The 16,137-nt window shown below is 37.3% G+C and overlaps 1 protein-coding gene across 4 annotated transcripts in view; it reads left to right on the plus strand.

Moving 5' to 3' along the window:
• Nucleotides 1–16,137, plus strand: part of whrna (whirlin a) — a 125,005-nt gene that overhangs the window by 62,270 nt on the left and 46,598 nt on the right. For all 4 annotated transcript variants that reach the window (XM_082140228.1, XM_082140229.1, XM_082140226.1 and 1 more), the window contains 2 exons: nucleotides 1,513–1,734; nucleotides 9,049–9,174. In XM_082140228.1, the coding sequence (XP_081996354.1) occupies nucleotides 1,513–1,734; nucleotides 9,049–9,174 (348 nt within the window). The remainder of the gene's footprint in view (nucleotides 1–1,512; nucleotides 1,735–9,048; nucleotides 9,175–16,137) is intronic.

Raw genomic sequence — 16,137 nt, forward strand, 5'->3', positions numbered from 1 at the left:
GAGGCCACCCTGAGAACAGGAAGTTCTTTGAGTTCAGCCCAATTATAAGTTGTTGCATTGGAATGTGTGTGTTTAATGCCGACTTGGTGTATGTTTGTGTGTGTGTGTGTGTGTGTGTGGTAGGAGATAATGGTGTCATTTCACACTCAGCTGAATTTGTGGCGTCCCGCAGTGCCAGTTGCACTAGACTTGATCTGTGGAGTGACGGTGAGCATAGCAGACCATCAGAGACCAATGAGGCAAACACCACAAATAGGACTTTCATCTCCGCACCATGTTCCTCTGTATTGTATATCTCTGAAAAGAGATCTGCCCTTGCGTTTTAGCAGTGTTATGGACTAGCCTAGTTAAAGGAGTAACACTGCTAATTTAGCTATGTTATTTAAAAAGAGCTGAAATACTGAAAAATATAGTTATTTCTAACCAGTAGCATATGAAAGTCTGATTCATTTTAGTTCATTCAAATGATTCATGAAAGTGAACAGCTTCTAAAATTATTCACCAATTCATCAATTGCCTGCATCGCATTTTATGAAATATGTAGTTCATTGTTCATCACTATGTTTTAGATTAATTAGGGTGTTTCGAGTTATTAGTTGCATTTAGTCTATATTATTCAATGAATCTGAACTGAACCCTATTTGAATCTGAGTCCTATTGCTGAACTGAATCAAAAGATGAAATTTACTGGGATGAATCAAAATCTGCTTACGTTTGCAAGTTAAGTCTTAAAGATCCTTATTGTTTGTTTTGTGCCAGATAAATATTGCTCTCATTCATATATGACAGGGGGCAGTCATGGCCTAGTGGTTAGGGAGTTGAACTGGTAACCCGAAGGTTGCTGGTTCGATTCCAGAGCCGGTGGGAAATGACTGAGGTGCCCTTGAGCAAGGCACCTAACCCCTAATCGCTCCCCGGGCGCCACACAAAGGCTGCCCGCTGCTCTGGGTGTGTGTATCCACGTTTGCAGTGTGTGTGTGTTAACTACTCACTACTCTGCTCCTAATGTGTGTGCATTAACTTGGATGGGTTAAATGCAGAGGTCAAATTCCAAGTATGGGTTACCATACTTGGCCGTCACGTGTCACTTTCACTTTCACTTTCACTTCACTTTCACTTTCACTTTCACTTTCACTTTCACTTTCACTTTCACTTCACATATCATCAGATACTATTTATATATATATATATTTTTTTTTTAAGATATTTCCTTCTTAAATAGCTTCAATGTATTTATTCAGCCGGTTTTAGCTGGTAACTTGTAGTGTTAAACTGCTTTAAAATGATGTGTAGCTTGTAGCTTGGTAACCGTCAGTTTCCAGGTAGCTTCTTGTGTTTGTTGTTTGCAGCTCGAGTATCAATGGAGCTCTTTATCATATGGAGTGGAAATGTTAGCATTTTCACATGAATATCTTTATATTCCCATAACTGCTTCTGCCTTTTATCGCTTAGCAGACACGCTGGACTGATTGTACCTCTTCATCTCTCTGTCACTGTCTCTCTCTCTCACAGGTGCTGAAGGGCAGCAAAAAGCTCTCCATGTCGGTGCGTTCTGTGGGCCGTATCCCAGGTGGTTATGTCACAAATCATGTCTACACCTGGGTGGATCCACAGGGGCGCAGTGTGTCCCCACCCCCTGACCTGCTGGCTGAGCATCGCAGTGCCACTCTGCGCAGGTCTAACAGTCAGGGCCGCAGCCACATGCAGCTTCTGCAGGACGGAGATGAGAAGAAGGTGAAGATTCACATTTACAGCAGTCCTTAATCGAGTTATAGCAAGTTTAATGTGTTTACATTGTGCTTATGTAATGAGGATATGACCCAATTCCGATTAAGATAATGTAAGACGGGTGCCAGTTAAGGTCCTGGGCTACCCCGCGAGAAAACAAAGGAAATTAACATTTGAACTCTCTTGCTATATTACCATCCCCATTCGAAACACGATCACACTTGAGTTGATCACCTCCCAATTTACACATCATTCCCTTCACCCATCCCTAACTGAATTCACCCAAAAATCTATATGGTTTAATATGAACAATCATCATACAGTATTATACATGTTTGGTATCATTTGAAATGTCTCAGTGCGATTGGTACAAAGGTCTCTTTCCCAAAGAAGTAAACCGAAAGGTAATAAGGTATTTAAAGGTACAATATGTAATTTTTTTCGCCGCTAGGGGTCGCTAACCTCTTACAATAACAAAGGCGTATGTTGATGACGCAAAATTTCCTGCGGAATTATGGAACTTGTCGTCAAGCCGATGGATCTAATAATGTTTATGGATGAGTGAATACACTGATGTTTTTATCATGATATCAGCGCCACACGCGAGTCCCACGGATATAAAGGAATGGAGATTTCATTCTACCAAACGTAAGTGCTGTATTAGTGCTCACACAGGTCAGTGTATTAGACGAATGAAGCTTGTGAGGTAACGCAGCGCTGTTTCACTTGCTCTACACTATCACACTAAACTGCATTTGAGTGTGTTAAAGTTATAATGTTATTCTATGTGTTAGTTTGTCTGTATGAGACTAGCAGTGAGCTAGATCAACATTAGAATAACACACTGATCATATTCTAACATTTCATCATGTTGAGCTATAAAACATTGATTAGTTGTATGTACATTTGCTCACCTGTCTAATAAAGTACATACAAGAGCTGCGTCTCTGTGAAGTCGTGACTCGTGAAGCGCTGTCAAGTCCAAGTTAGTCGCTGATATTGATCCTCGTTTTAGTTCTCCTTTTTTCCCAAAGTCTGCTTGCCATGGTCCATAATGTTTGAACGAAACAACAACACCGTGCAGCCAGAGGTTACGCACTACACTCATTATGCACAGAAGTCCAAGTCTGTCGTCATGGTTACTATGGCAGTACTTGAGCGGAAACCAGGGATAACGCGGATATTACGTCAGTGACAGGCGACAAGTGAACAGGTTTTCCGGGACGGCCAATTATTTAAAATTGGAATTTCTCTGAAATTAAAAATCTTTGGGAACTTTTGGGATATTGTAAGTACACAACTGCAGGAAATATATCACACTGTGCAAGTGATTTCTGGATATTTTATTACAAAATTCTTACATATTGTACCTTTAAAGAGTTTAGAGATATCTTGTTAAAGGACAAGTTCGGTATTTAAAGCCCTGGTTACAGATCGTTTCTGATGAAAAAGAACGGTTAAGATTAAAATTTGGACACATGCTGCTGTCCCGAGAATTTTAGGTTTCTTTCGCTTTCCCCCCCCACCTCCACAATGGCTGCATATGTGCACTGGAACAATCCTTCCTAAAACGCATTAAACTTTCGTTTGCAAAGACGTGAAACTCACCGAGTGGTCAGGGATGTTCACTGATATGCTCACACAAAAATCGCTGCAAAAGATGCTTTCCAACAGGTGTTTTACCATTCGTTGTAAAACTGTGGACCTATTTTTCCAAACGCCTCACACCCGTACATTCTTCCGTTGAGAGCTTGAATAATAGACACTCCAGCCCGGCGGCGGAGTAATACCGTACCTCACAGCACATCCGATACAAGTCAATGGAGTTGGACAAAAACTACGATAAAACCTGTTGGAAAGCATCTTTTGCAGCGATTTTTGTGTGAGCATTTCAGTGAATACCCCTGACCACTCGGTGAGTTTCACGTCTTTGTAAACGAAAGTTTAATGCGTTTTAGGAAGGATTGTTCCAGTGCACATATGCAGCCATTCTGGAGGTGGAGGGGAAAGCGAAAGAAACCTAAAATTCTCGAGACAGCAGCATGTGTCCAAATTTCAATCTTAACCGTTCTATTTCATCAGAAACGATCTGTAAACAGGGCTTTAAGTGTAAAATACAGAACTTGTCCTTTAACTGCTGTGAGTGTGCCCCCATGTAAATCAACTGCTGTCCCCAGTAAGTCTGGGACGGTGATTAATGCAAATTCTCACTGTGAACTCATGTTTACATTTGAAAAGCGGTTTCTGCCTTGACTGAGTATTTAGGGAGATGCTGAAGAAGACTGGGGCGATTTGTAGCTCAAATTGGCACGTGATGCTGAGAGTGGCCGAGACTCTCAGTACATCATGTACTCTCATCATCACGCATCTTTTCTCTTTATTCCAGAGCATTTGATGTTTTGTATTTATTATCTTTGAACTGATTATGAAATTGGCATGATACATTTACCTGACATAATAAATGGTACATTTGATTTTATTCTGACTGACTCTCCAATTGTTTTCCCAAGTAGATTAAACGGATTCGTATGTTCCCGCGAGTTTTGCATCAGATTAGTGACAACTAATATTTGGCATCAATTTAAGTGTACTTTGTTTGCAAAGACAAGAAGTGAATTTCCAATTAGAACAGCAAATGCTGCTTGACCAATCTAAATTTGGGTGTGTTTTAATTTAATGTTACTTTTGAAAAGTGTATGTGGGAAACCACGGCATGGCCAATCCAAAGCTAATTTAAGAGAAGTAATATTGGTCAACTTATATCTGTAATAGTGGCCATTCCTCTACTGAAGTAAACGTTTAAATTAAATTCAAGTGTATGCATTTCCATGGTGGCTATACCAAAGTATCTTTGATTGTGTAAACGTGAATGTGACCGATCTCAGGTAAATAGCAATTACCTCTGTTTGATGATCAAAACTGACGAGATTGTGATTGTGAGACATGTGTTAAAAACAGAAGACGTGAGGACCTCTAAGCGACATAGTTTTCTAATATGAACTGGTAAAATATACTTAAAGAGTTAAAAAGAATAATCAAACATTCGCTCACTTAATGATGCTCAGATATCATTAAAACCTTTTTCATTTATGGAGTCAGATGAAATAACGAGGTAATATATATGAGAAAATGTATTTCATTTAATCTTGTTGTGTTGCGTAAAAGGAAAGACAGTAACATGCAAAGACCTAGGGGTGTGACGGTTAGTATATAACCGTGAGACCGACGGTTATAGTTGAACACCGTCATTAGAACTCTATAACCGCCAAAACCGTGTTATTAAAATATTTTTAATACCTACCCCCTGACCGACCGCCAATCGTTTGAGATATAAATAAAAGCTATGACTATGATATAGTGCCATCATTATGAGATTTATTAAACAAATGAAAACATTTGCAATAATAAACATTAGCAATAAACATTTGCAATAATAAACAACGTTACCGATAACTGATCGTGCAGTTTAATTACCCCTTGACTGGCCCCAAACATGTTTGATAAAAGAAACACAGTGTGTATATAGCCTATATGATGTTTATTACATTTTAGCTCAAAAACAATTTAAATAAAAGATAGGATCATAAGATGCGCAATATATCGAGAGAAATGGTTTTTACCACTTAATGAAGTTTTGTTTTTTAAATCGTCAGACATGATTTTTACCACTTCATTAAGTTTTGCTTTGTAGAAAGCCTTTCTTTAAATCGAATTTCATTTGGTACAAATTGTATATTAATTTTAATAAATGTTTCATCAACCAATTGCATGTATTTAATAAATAAAAAGCAAATATAGCAGACAATATAATAACCGCGTTCACTTGCATTGCATTGTTAAAAGCCTTTCTTTAAAGCAAATTTCATTTTGTACAAATTGTATCTTAATTTTAATGAATGTTTCATCAACCAATTGCATGAATTTAATAAATATAATAACCGTGACATGGAGGCGCCGGTGCACCGCGTTCACTTGCATTGCATTGTGAAGTGAACTAGAGCGCATCTCATCGTAAATGAATGAAACTCAGCATAGGCCTATGCCTCATACATTAGCATTAAATATCTTTGCTGCATCCTTTCTAGAACAGACAAGGGCTTTCTTGCGGCTCACATCAGCAGAGCATTGCATCGTCCATAGACCGCAAAGCAATCAGCAGATGGCGGGCGGGTGCGGCTTTGAAATTTGGTCAAAAAACGGTTGGTGCGGATGATGAGTTTTGTGATGCAGTTGCGGATGAAATAATACCCCATCCGCGTATCTCTATCGATAACAACATTGAACATTTTTTTATTTTTTTATTTAGGCGATCAAGTAGCTAATCAGTGTCTGCTCGTTTATTCAAACTAAGTTGTCCTATAACAGACGAACGTCGAAACCAACCCCAAACGTGTCCTGTGTGAACCGGTCCTTACACATGCGCTTTATTTGTTTACGTTCACTTAAGACATAACTGGCTATGTTTACTAATTGTGTGTGAATATGTCCATTCAAGCGCAAGAACGTGAAAGAGAACTCAATTTAGTATTTGTGCACTGTCCTTTCTGGGCAAGCGCTTCTGATGCGTCTTCTTGCACTTAATTAAATATTTAAATTGGTGAAGTTTCTTGTTCATAAAGTAAAGGTGTGGGCGACAGTTACATAGTTGTTCAAATACAGTATGGATGGAGAACTTCTGATCATTTGCATGTGCAAGAGCCTTCAAAAACTCAATGCTTAAGCTAGGTTGTTTACAGCTCACCAGCTTCAATAAATGGATGTCATTTTAAGTGTTCTGCTTCTGTATAGGTTGAGTGCAGAAATGAGTTTTCACTGGTGTGCAAGAGAGGAGCGAAAGAAGAATTTGCCTTGTCTTTCATGAAAAGCTGTCTATGCTATTATTTCTGTAAACCAAAGCTCTTTATCTTATTTGTGCCAGCTGATGACAACCCCAATGATGCTGAAGTGCCATTGGACCGCTGCCCTTTTCTATAAGTCATAATTTATCTGCTGTCACGCATGCATATCTCTGGGCTAAACTATCTGTGATCATCTCCCATAACTAATGGGCAGTAGCACTTTAAGAATGGGGATTTATAAACTAGCCCTGATATGGTTCACCTGGGATTTTTTTTTTTGGTACTTCAGATAAGCGTTTTGTGCTACTTTGATTTGATTGAGTTAAGAACCAGGAGCATGTGTGTGCGTGTGTGTGGCTGTGTGTTCGATTTGCATTTTACAGAAGTCTTTCTGGTAAACATACACAATGTGTACTCTGCTGATAAACCCTTTACGCCGATGCATTTCCATTTAGAACAATGGCGTCTGTTGGGGCAAATCCAAACCGGTGGATTAGTGTTTGGGGCTAGATGTCTTTTTATCAGACAATTATTGAATATGTATGAAACATTAAGTGGCAGCAAATACAAGAGAGTCTGTTCCGCAGTTACTCAGTCTCCATCAGACCTGAACAAAACTAAGACATCTGCAGTTGAATGCAGGTGCCCTGTTATGAATTTTAAACTCTGAATTAAATATATAAATCAATGAAGGGTGAGGGAAAAAAATTATTTTGTTTTCACATCATTATATGCCTAAGGAACTGTGAACACACACTGTTTGTCGAATAAATTAAGCAATCAATCACTGAACATTGTCCATTTTGGCTCATTTTAAATAAGAACCGTTTTCTGTTTGCAGCCCAAATTTACCCTAGCACTATTCCTCACCCCTGTATTTTCTTATACTCTCACCTGTGTGCCAGAATTTGTTAAATGTGATTATAGGGAGAGTTTTATGAGCTGTTCATCCAGGTGTAAATCTTCCAAGGCTATTGGAGAGCGCGCTCTCCTTCTCTGGCCCTGCGGCCGTTGGAAGCGAGAGCACTAGCGTGGCGCGCGGCTTCATCAGTACTGCACAGCGCAGCAGAAATCTCTATCGGTCCGCCCTGATTTACTACCCTGCTTGCTCGGGTCTCACATCACGGTGAAGCAATTTGCAGGGTAATTCTGACAAATTCCTGGGTACTGATACAAAAGTTGCGTCGAAAGCTCTGTTGGAAGCCAAAATCTATTTAGCTTCTAGCACGCTTCTAAAGAAAAATAAAACATAAATATAAGGAGCCATTCATGGGAGAGACATTTATAAATGTATGGCATTATGAACAATGACACAGTATGGCCCTACGCCACCTTGACCTTTCAGGGATGGCTAGAACTAACCTTTAAGCAGCGTGCTAGTGAGTGACAGATGCTTTTGGTGGGTTCTGGTGTTTGGAAGAGTCGACGCGCTGCTGCATTGATCTCCCAGAGTGCACAGGCGCTCCGGTGACCCCCTTTGATTGGCTCTGCTGGGATTCTATGATGCATTCTAATCACAGCGCTATTGTTGCTTTTGTTAAGAGGTCATGGGAGTCACATTAGTCCTTCTGCTGGTTCAGCAGATCTGCCATTTGCTATGGCACATGGGTTGTTATAGTCGAGAATTATAGTTGTAAGGCACAGTAATGGGTGCTCTAGGTTTGAGAGGCGAATTGTAACAACACATTGTGTTTGGGAAATATATTAATTTCCTTGTCACACCTCAATGTCAATGCCACATTTCAGAGATTTGTTTGGGTGTGTAAAGCAGCCTGTGTAATGTATTTGGTAACTTATGGCACTCTTCAAAATGTCTGATTGTTATTGCATTAGATACAATGTCAAACATGTGCATTCGTTTTAAAGAAACAGAGCACAAACTGTAATGTTTCAGGCTGAAGATGAGGCAGGTGAAGCGGATCTAAATGCAGCAGTTACTTTATTAAATAAATCAAAAGAGCGAAATCCACAAATGAAGGTAAACGAAACTGTGTGCATAAGCATAGCTAACACCAGACAATAAGTGAGTGAAACTGAGGACGCATTATATAAAAAACTAACAAAGGATCAAAACGAGGAACAGGTGTGTGAAATCAATTAAACAATAAATAACCATGATAACCAATGATACACGTGCTAGAAACCTTGACAACAGAAAGGAAGCACAGGAAATAATGTCAAATGATTAGCCATTTCTTCAGTCTTCAGTGTCACATGATCCTTAAAAAATCTTTCTAATATGCTAATTTTGTACTGTTTAATATTTTAATGGAATCTGTGATACATATATTTATGGAAATATTCTGAAACATTGAAAATGACACTTTTGATCAATTTATTGCATTCTTGCTGAATAAAAGTAAAAAAATTAAATAAAAATATCTTACCGACTCCAAACTTTTGAACAGTAGTTTATATTGTTCAAAATGCATTTTAAGTGTGAAATGTATTAATTTGATTTACAATGCCTTCCTCTTCTCAGGTAAATTTGGTGCTGGATGACGGCCGTTCTCTGGGTCTCATGATCCGCGGAGGGGCTGAATACTCTCTGGGTATCTACATTACAGGTGTAGACAAAGGGTCTGCAGCGGAGTGTGGAGGACTGAAGGTACAATTTATGCCTATTTTACCCACATCCTTTTATTTGATCTATTTTTGTAGCATTTTTGTTCCTTAATTTGTTTTACCGTGACCACTAACTGTCTCACTGTTGAGAGTATTTCACACTCCCGTAGTCTATCTTTCTCTCTCATTTCATGCGTTAATTGATCCACAACTCTGACATGTTAATTATCAAGCTGATTTTCTCTTTCCAAATATTTAAGCTTTTAGTCTTTTATCAGGGTTTACTTACATTTGTGAGCAGCAGCCAGTGGGGCCCATGAGGAAAGCAGCTTAGTAAATGGACTTCACAATGTATTTGTTGTTTGGATTAGGGGTAAGGTTAGTGGTTAGAATATATCATTAGCTCAGTGTAAAAACAATAGAAGTCAGTGAAAAGTCCCAACCAAGATGTACCGTTCTTCCTTTGCCAACTATCCAACAGGCACCCCATAAACCCGACGTTTTGTTGATTGATAAAACATGTTTGTTTATTCCGGCTTAAAGTGTCCAGCTGGTTTTACTCTACCTGCTTTCAGTTGAGCAATTCCGTCAAGTGTCTTTGTGCATAATTATCAGAGTTCACTGTGAACTCTGTGTGATTTTTCTCCAGCTATTCCCCTGTTTAATAATAGGCCCAGACATCCTGCGTTTATTCCCTTTATTCATTTTTGCCTCAATTTGTGGTGAATATCATTATTATGTGAAGTTTTAAGCTCTTTTCAATCTGGCAGTTCGCTTTGTGCCCGGCCTTTAGATTCATGACGGGATTGAGAGGAGAAGGCAGTTTAAAGGGAGGGCGATCCAGATACGCTCTGTGGAGAGAGAGAGAGAGAGAGAGAGAGAGAGGGAGTTGGAGAGAGTGTTGGATGTTTTATCTTCAGGCCATATGTCTGTTCAGAAGAGAGATGTGAGATGGATTTCTGGGCAGCAGCGGACACAAACATGAAAGCAGCAGCATTTATCATGTCACATATATGAAAAAAACCATGGCATATTTATGATAAACACATACAGTACTGTTCAAATGTTTGGGGTCAGTAAGATTTGAAAGAAATTAATACTTTTATTCTGCAGCAGAGGCATTATTTTGATCAAAAGTGACAGTAAAGACATTTAAACAATTTATATTTCGTTTGTATTCTATTCATCAAAGAATCCTGAAAAAATGTATTACAGTTTCCACAGAAATAGTAAGCAGCACAACTGTTTTCAACATTGAAAAAAAAATAAGAAATGTTTCTTGAGCAGTAAATCAGAATATTAGAATGATTTCTGAAGGATCATGTGACACTGAAGACTGGAGTAATTCAGCTTTGCCATCACAGGAATAAATTACATTTTAAAATATATTAAAATGGAAAACTATAATTTTATGTTTATGTTATATGTTTCACAAATAAATGCAGCTTTGGTGAGCATAAGAGACTTCTGTCAAAACATTAAAAAATCTTACCAACCCCAGACTTTTGAACAATAATGAAATATTTTACCCAAAAATTAAGATTCATCATTTATTCACCCTAAATCTGTAGACTGTTATGCTTTTCGTTGAAACACAAAAGGAGAACTTTAGAAGAATCTTTACACAGCTAATTTCCATGCATCAATATGAAAAGTGAAGCATTGTGTGTGCAACATGGACTATTTTTATAGTGTTTTTTTTTTTTTTAGGGTGTTATTTTGTCCTTTTTGTAGCTTTACAGCTGTGGTTGCTATGAACTTTCACTGTAAAATTGGCAGGTAAGCCCTCGAGTTTGAGCCACCACTTCAGAGTGAGAAAATAGCTTTCATCCAAATAGCCCGACACTCAGAGTGATTGTGTTATTATAGTGTTAGCAGCAGATGAACCCCTGACCCGACACCCCGATATAGACACACACAAACAAAAAAACACAAATGAACAGATCAATGGAACCAGGTGGATGAGCCATCTATTTCCCAACAGGTCCCATGAGATGGATGTAAGGCCAGGAGGTCTGTAGAGAGGTTGCTTTCAATATGTGCAGCTCCATATCTACTTATCCATATATCCATATATATATCCTGCCAGAAAAGAGGTATAAATTGGTATTGCCAACAAATCCCTATTTGTTCAAAGAAGTAGGAGGAGGAAGTTATTCATTTTGGAATTACTGGACTTTATAAATATTAATGCTGTTCCATTCAATTTGCGACTTGGATCAAATTTCCAGTTTTGAGACTTTCGAATCACTTTGCCAATATGTGTCGTTTGATGGCATGTTGCATAGCAGAGACAGATTTTGATGTTAAAATGCTTTCTGTTATCCAGTGTTGGGGAAGCTACTCAAGATTTAACTACAATCAGTCAAATTCAGCTACAAAACAAAACTACATTGAAGCTACATTGGAACAGCGTCTTTATAAATATACTGTATATCAGAATAATTATCAGATGATATAATTTATTATTACGATAAGTGTTTATTTTACGGTTTTGCCAGTGACTTAAATCTTTTGATTCAGTTCACTAAAAAGTCCTAAATTAGGTTGCTAATTAAAGTAGAAACCCCCTAATTTATAAAAAACACAGGGTAACATTTTACAATAAAGTTCCATTTGTTAACATTAGTTAAAGGCACAATGTGTAAGATTTTGCATTAAAATATCCACTAGCACAGTGTTATGTATTTTGTTGACTTGTGTATGTACTTACATTATCCCAAATGTTTCCAAATCCAGAGAAATTTGCAATTTTAACTGTTCACTGTTCATTCATGAACATGATTTGTGAGATTTGTCAGATTGATTTCCATTGGCTGTGGAGGTGAAGACAACAACTCCCATCATTCCACGCTCTTTCACAGCATCATCAAGCTACACCTTTATTGTTGTTTTTAAAATGCAACCACTAGCTGCAAAAATTACATACTGTGCCTTTAACTACGTTATAGTTAACATGAACTAACGAGTTCATTAAGAGTTTATTAATCTTAGATAATGTTAATTCCAACATTTACTAATGTATTATTAAAATCAAAAGTTTATGTTAATTAAATGATTATTTAATAGACACAAGCTGATTTAACAAGAACAGCTGTCTTTTTATTAACTAACATTAACAAAGATGAATAATGTCGACAACACGAACCAAACTCTTTCAGGCCTTTGCAGACCTTTTACATTCACAAGCTGCTATATTACACTGCATGATTGGTATTATTCGAAAAAGCATAAAGGGAAAACTTAAACTAATAGGACCTTATTGTAAAGTGTTACCACATAGGGTAATGCACAGCAGTATCTCACTGAATATATGGCAATAAAAAAAATTCATCCGTGAATTGTTTTCTTGAACAGGCTCATGTCCAAATGAACTGTTTCACTGAAAATGAAACACTCCCCACTGTAACATATCAGACAGAGGAATAGTCAATGAGAGCGTTTGATTATTGCTTCAGCTCACGGTGTTTACAATACAGCGTGACATTAACAACAGCAACATAGCATTTTGTGACACCCATACTTTGTTGGAAGAACTTTGAAAAGAGCTACTGAAAATGTCCAACCTGCATACATTTCTATATTCTGTGGAACTCAAAATAAGATATTTTGAAAAACGTCTCAACGGTACTTTGTCTGTACCGTACAATGAACGACAATGGGGTCCAATGTTGTTTATTCCACACTGCCATAGAGGAATGTGCTTATCGTACGCGCAGGATAGTGGTGATGGATGAATTAAGTCTTATCTCTGAAATGATTATGACCGCAGTAGCACATTCTTCCATAGGCAACATCAGCACTTGTTTGCAAACATCATCTGTTTTCCTATATCATTCCTTGCATTTATCTTTATCTCAGACCCTGTGGTTTAGTTTGAGGTCTTTGAGGTAGATACAGCTCATGGAGTTTTAATTGGATGGAATAATGGGCTTGCACACTGAGTGGTCTCTGGTCCTCAGTGTTTCACAGCACAAAACCCATACTGACCTCAGAAGAGCTGGAGTTAATCAGAACTTCCGCAGTGTAGAAACAGCACGTGCGCTTGGTTGCCAGATTGCAAATATTAAGTAAAACACAAGACAGAAAATTTATCATTTTAACAGAAAAGCTCAGATTGGGGGATTCAAAATCTTAAAATCTGGCAACCGCAAGCATGAAAGCTTAAAAACAGTCTGTAATATTTTGTCGCCTCTTTTAAGTCAACAAAAACAAAGAGAGGTTTTAGAAAAGTTACATTTTAGTCTTGTCTTTTTTCATCAACGATATTGCATGTTGATATAGTCACAGATATCGTTCAGTGATGTTGGTCTCGTCTTCATCTTAGTCGAGGAAAAAAAGGTTGTTTTTCAGTTAATCAGTGTGCACTCGCTGTAATGGTCATATTAAACCCTTAAAAAGGATAAAGGCTTTTTAGGACTTCATTTAACACAGTTTTTAGTGAAACTCAGCATTTTGAAGAGCCACTGCTCCATTAGCTGATATTGTCAACCTGAGGCCTGAGATTCAGACACAGTTACTAATTATTTTTCATTCAATAAATCTGTCCCTGTTTCTTTCTCTGGTTTCTCATATCTCTCAATCTCTCATAGGTTCTCATAATTAAATTTTTTTAGAATCTATCATTCCCTTCTAGATAAAATGCATAATTTTTTAAACTGTCAAGTAGGCTACATTTAATACAATTCTTTGAAATTGTTTAAAATATAGTTTAAAATAAGTTTAGGTTTTAAAAGCAATCTATTTCTTAGAATCCATGGTTTCCTTCTAGATAAATTGCATTTTAATTATTTATTTATTTATTTTACTGTCAAGTAAATTCTTTGACGAGATCTAAAAAAACATTCTGAAAAGTCTGAAGCTGATCTTTAAGTTAAAATCATATAACATTTCCCTGCCAGTTTCCTTGAAAATAATCGCAGGACCTCAGAGACTTTTATACGGTGCTGTCTTGTACTTGCAAATTGCTTGAATATCTATGATCTGCAGTTAGATGTCCCCTCACCTTTGCCCAATGCGCTTTTCACCTTAATAATATTTTATAGCCCGTACTTTTTAAAGCTGTCGAGATTTTTATCAGTCATATTGAGCGGCCGGTACCTTCTCTATTCAGCCATCCACCCTGCGTCACATAAAGCCAATTCACTTTGGTCCTTGAGGAGTTTTAGAAGAAAGTAATTTGCCGTGGAAACTTTCGCCCAGGGGAGTCGTACACTTTTACTGTGATATTTGGGGACTTTTTCAGTTTTTAAGTTTTCAACTCTTGAAGCACATAGCCACATCCACAGACTGATAGGCAGTCTTTCAGAAAAAGTAGGCTGTTCATCATAAGAAAAGTCCCTCCGGACTAAAAAAAGCCTTTTAGACTGTGAACGTGACTACTTTTGCACATTTGTAATCCACTTTGAAATGGTCACGCGTCGGTGTGATTGACAAATATGGTAGTTTTAATGAAGAAGCATCTGCACTGTGGGCAGATCTGTCTGTATTGCTGCTCCTGCCACTGTGAGTGAGTGTTACTCAAACTTTAAGTACTCTTGGTGTTGCCATAAGTCTAAAAAGCTCATTAAGTACAATGATGAATGAATGAACGGATGGGCTAAGCACCACTATGTCCGTATTCAGAGCATGGCAGGTCATCAGAGAATGGCAGAAAGAAAGATGGAGAGTGAGAAGGACAGACAGTGATTAAAATGGATATAAAAGAATGACATGACAGATTGAAAGACAAAAGAGAATAAAAAATATCTTATTAGTGTCCATATCTCTGAATATCTCAAAAAAAAAGAAAAAAAATGATTTAAAAACGTTTTTATAACCTTATGTGAAAAGAAAAAAAACTAAACTTAAAACAATAACATAAAGAACAAAAATGCAGAATAGTTGTCTATATAGAAAAACTAAAGAAAAATACATAGAATAGATAAAGAATATATAGAATGTATAAAGAATGTGTTTCACAGGTGAATCTGATGATTGAAAAAATCTAAATTTTTCATATTACTGTTATTAAACTGTATTCTGAAGTATTCTGCAGTCAATTTTGTCAAGCTTTATAGGAGAACTAATTTTATCCACCTTATTCCTGACGACCTTACTGCGTTTTGAATTATGGGTGGCACTTCCAGTTTGGGGAACTTCCATTCAAAAAGGCTGAAACGAATCATTTCAAATCATAAGGTTCCCCTGCAAATAAAGCTGATCCGTCAGTTTGACTGGATGAGCTGTCAATTTATTTTCAGACATCATGAGAATAACGTTATACTTGCTATTTTAACATGACATGTTATAACAAGAATATCTATGGCAAGAGCTCTTTTCAGTCACTGCTTTCTTTTCCTCATGATTATTATTATTATTTTGCAATCCGCTGTAAAAAATATGAAAAAGGGCAACATTTACTGCATATTTGTGGTCTGTTCTCCCGAATTCCATTAATAATTCACTGGAATGCACGAAGAATCTCTCGTTATTCGCCTCAAATCCTCACGTCTTTTTCCAGGTTTGTTTTCACAGGTAACGTTAAATGCAATTTATAATCTGTCAAACTGACGGAAATCACTTTGAAATAGTATCACGTTATGATGAAGTTAATGAAAATTTTTGATTTAAGGCAAATTACATAATACAGATATACAGTATATTACTACAGTGATATTTAACCCATCCGTTATTGCTGTGGAAAGACTTTTGGGGTTTTGGGGTTATTTGGTCTGTTGAAAGTAACTTGTTGATGCTTTACACTTTTAAATTTCCTTTCAATGTCCGATGCTTGAAGGGTGAGTAGGTTAATGTCATCTCATTGTGACACTTTTTAACGTATTGCGTTCATAGAGCGAGCCTTTTCACTGATTGTTTACAGCTAAGTTGAAGTTACATCCATAATTCGCGCAAAGCGTCATGAGGCGCAGGAATAAGGTGGATTGGAGGGCTCTTAAAAGCATGACATTTTTCAAAAGTACACATTATTTTATGACTGTTATTTTTTTAACAGTACAAAGTATTT

The sequence above is a fragment of the Leuciscus leuciscus genome (assembly GCF_965113295.1).
Source record: "Leuciscus leuciscus genome assembly, chromosome: 16".
NCBI classification, from domain to species: domain Eukaryota; kingdom Metazoa; phylum Chordata; class Actinopteri; order Cypriniformes; family Leuciscidae; genus Leuciscus; species Leuciscus leuciscus.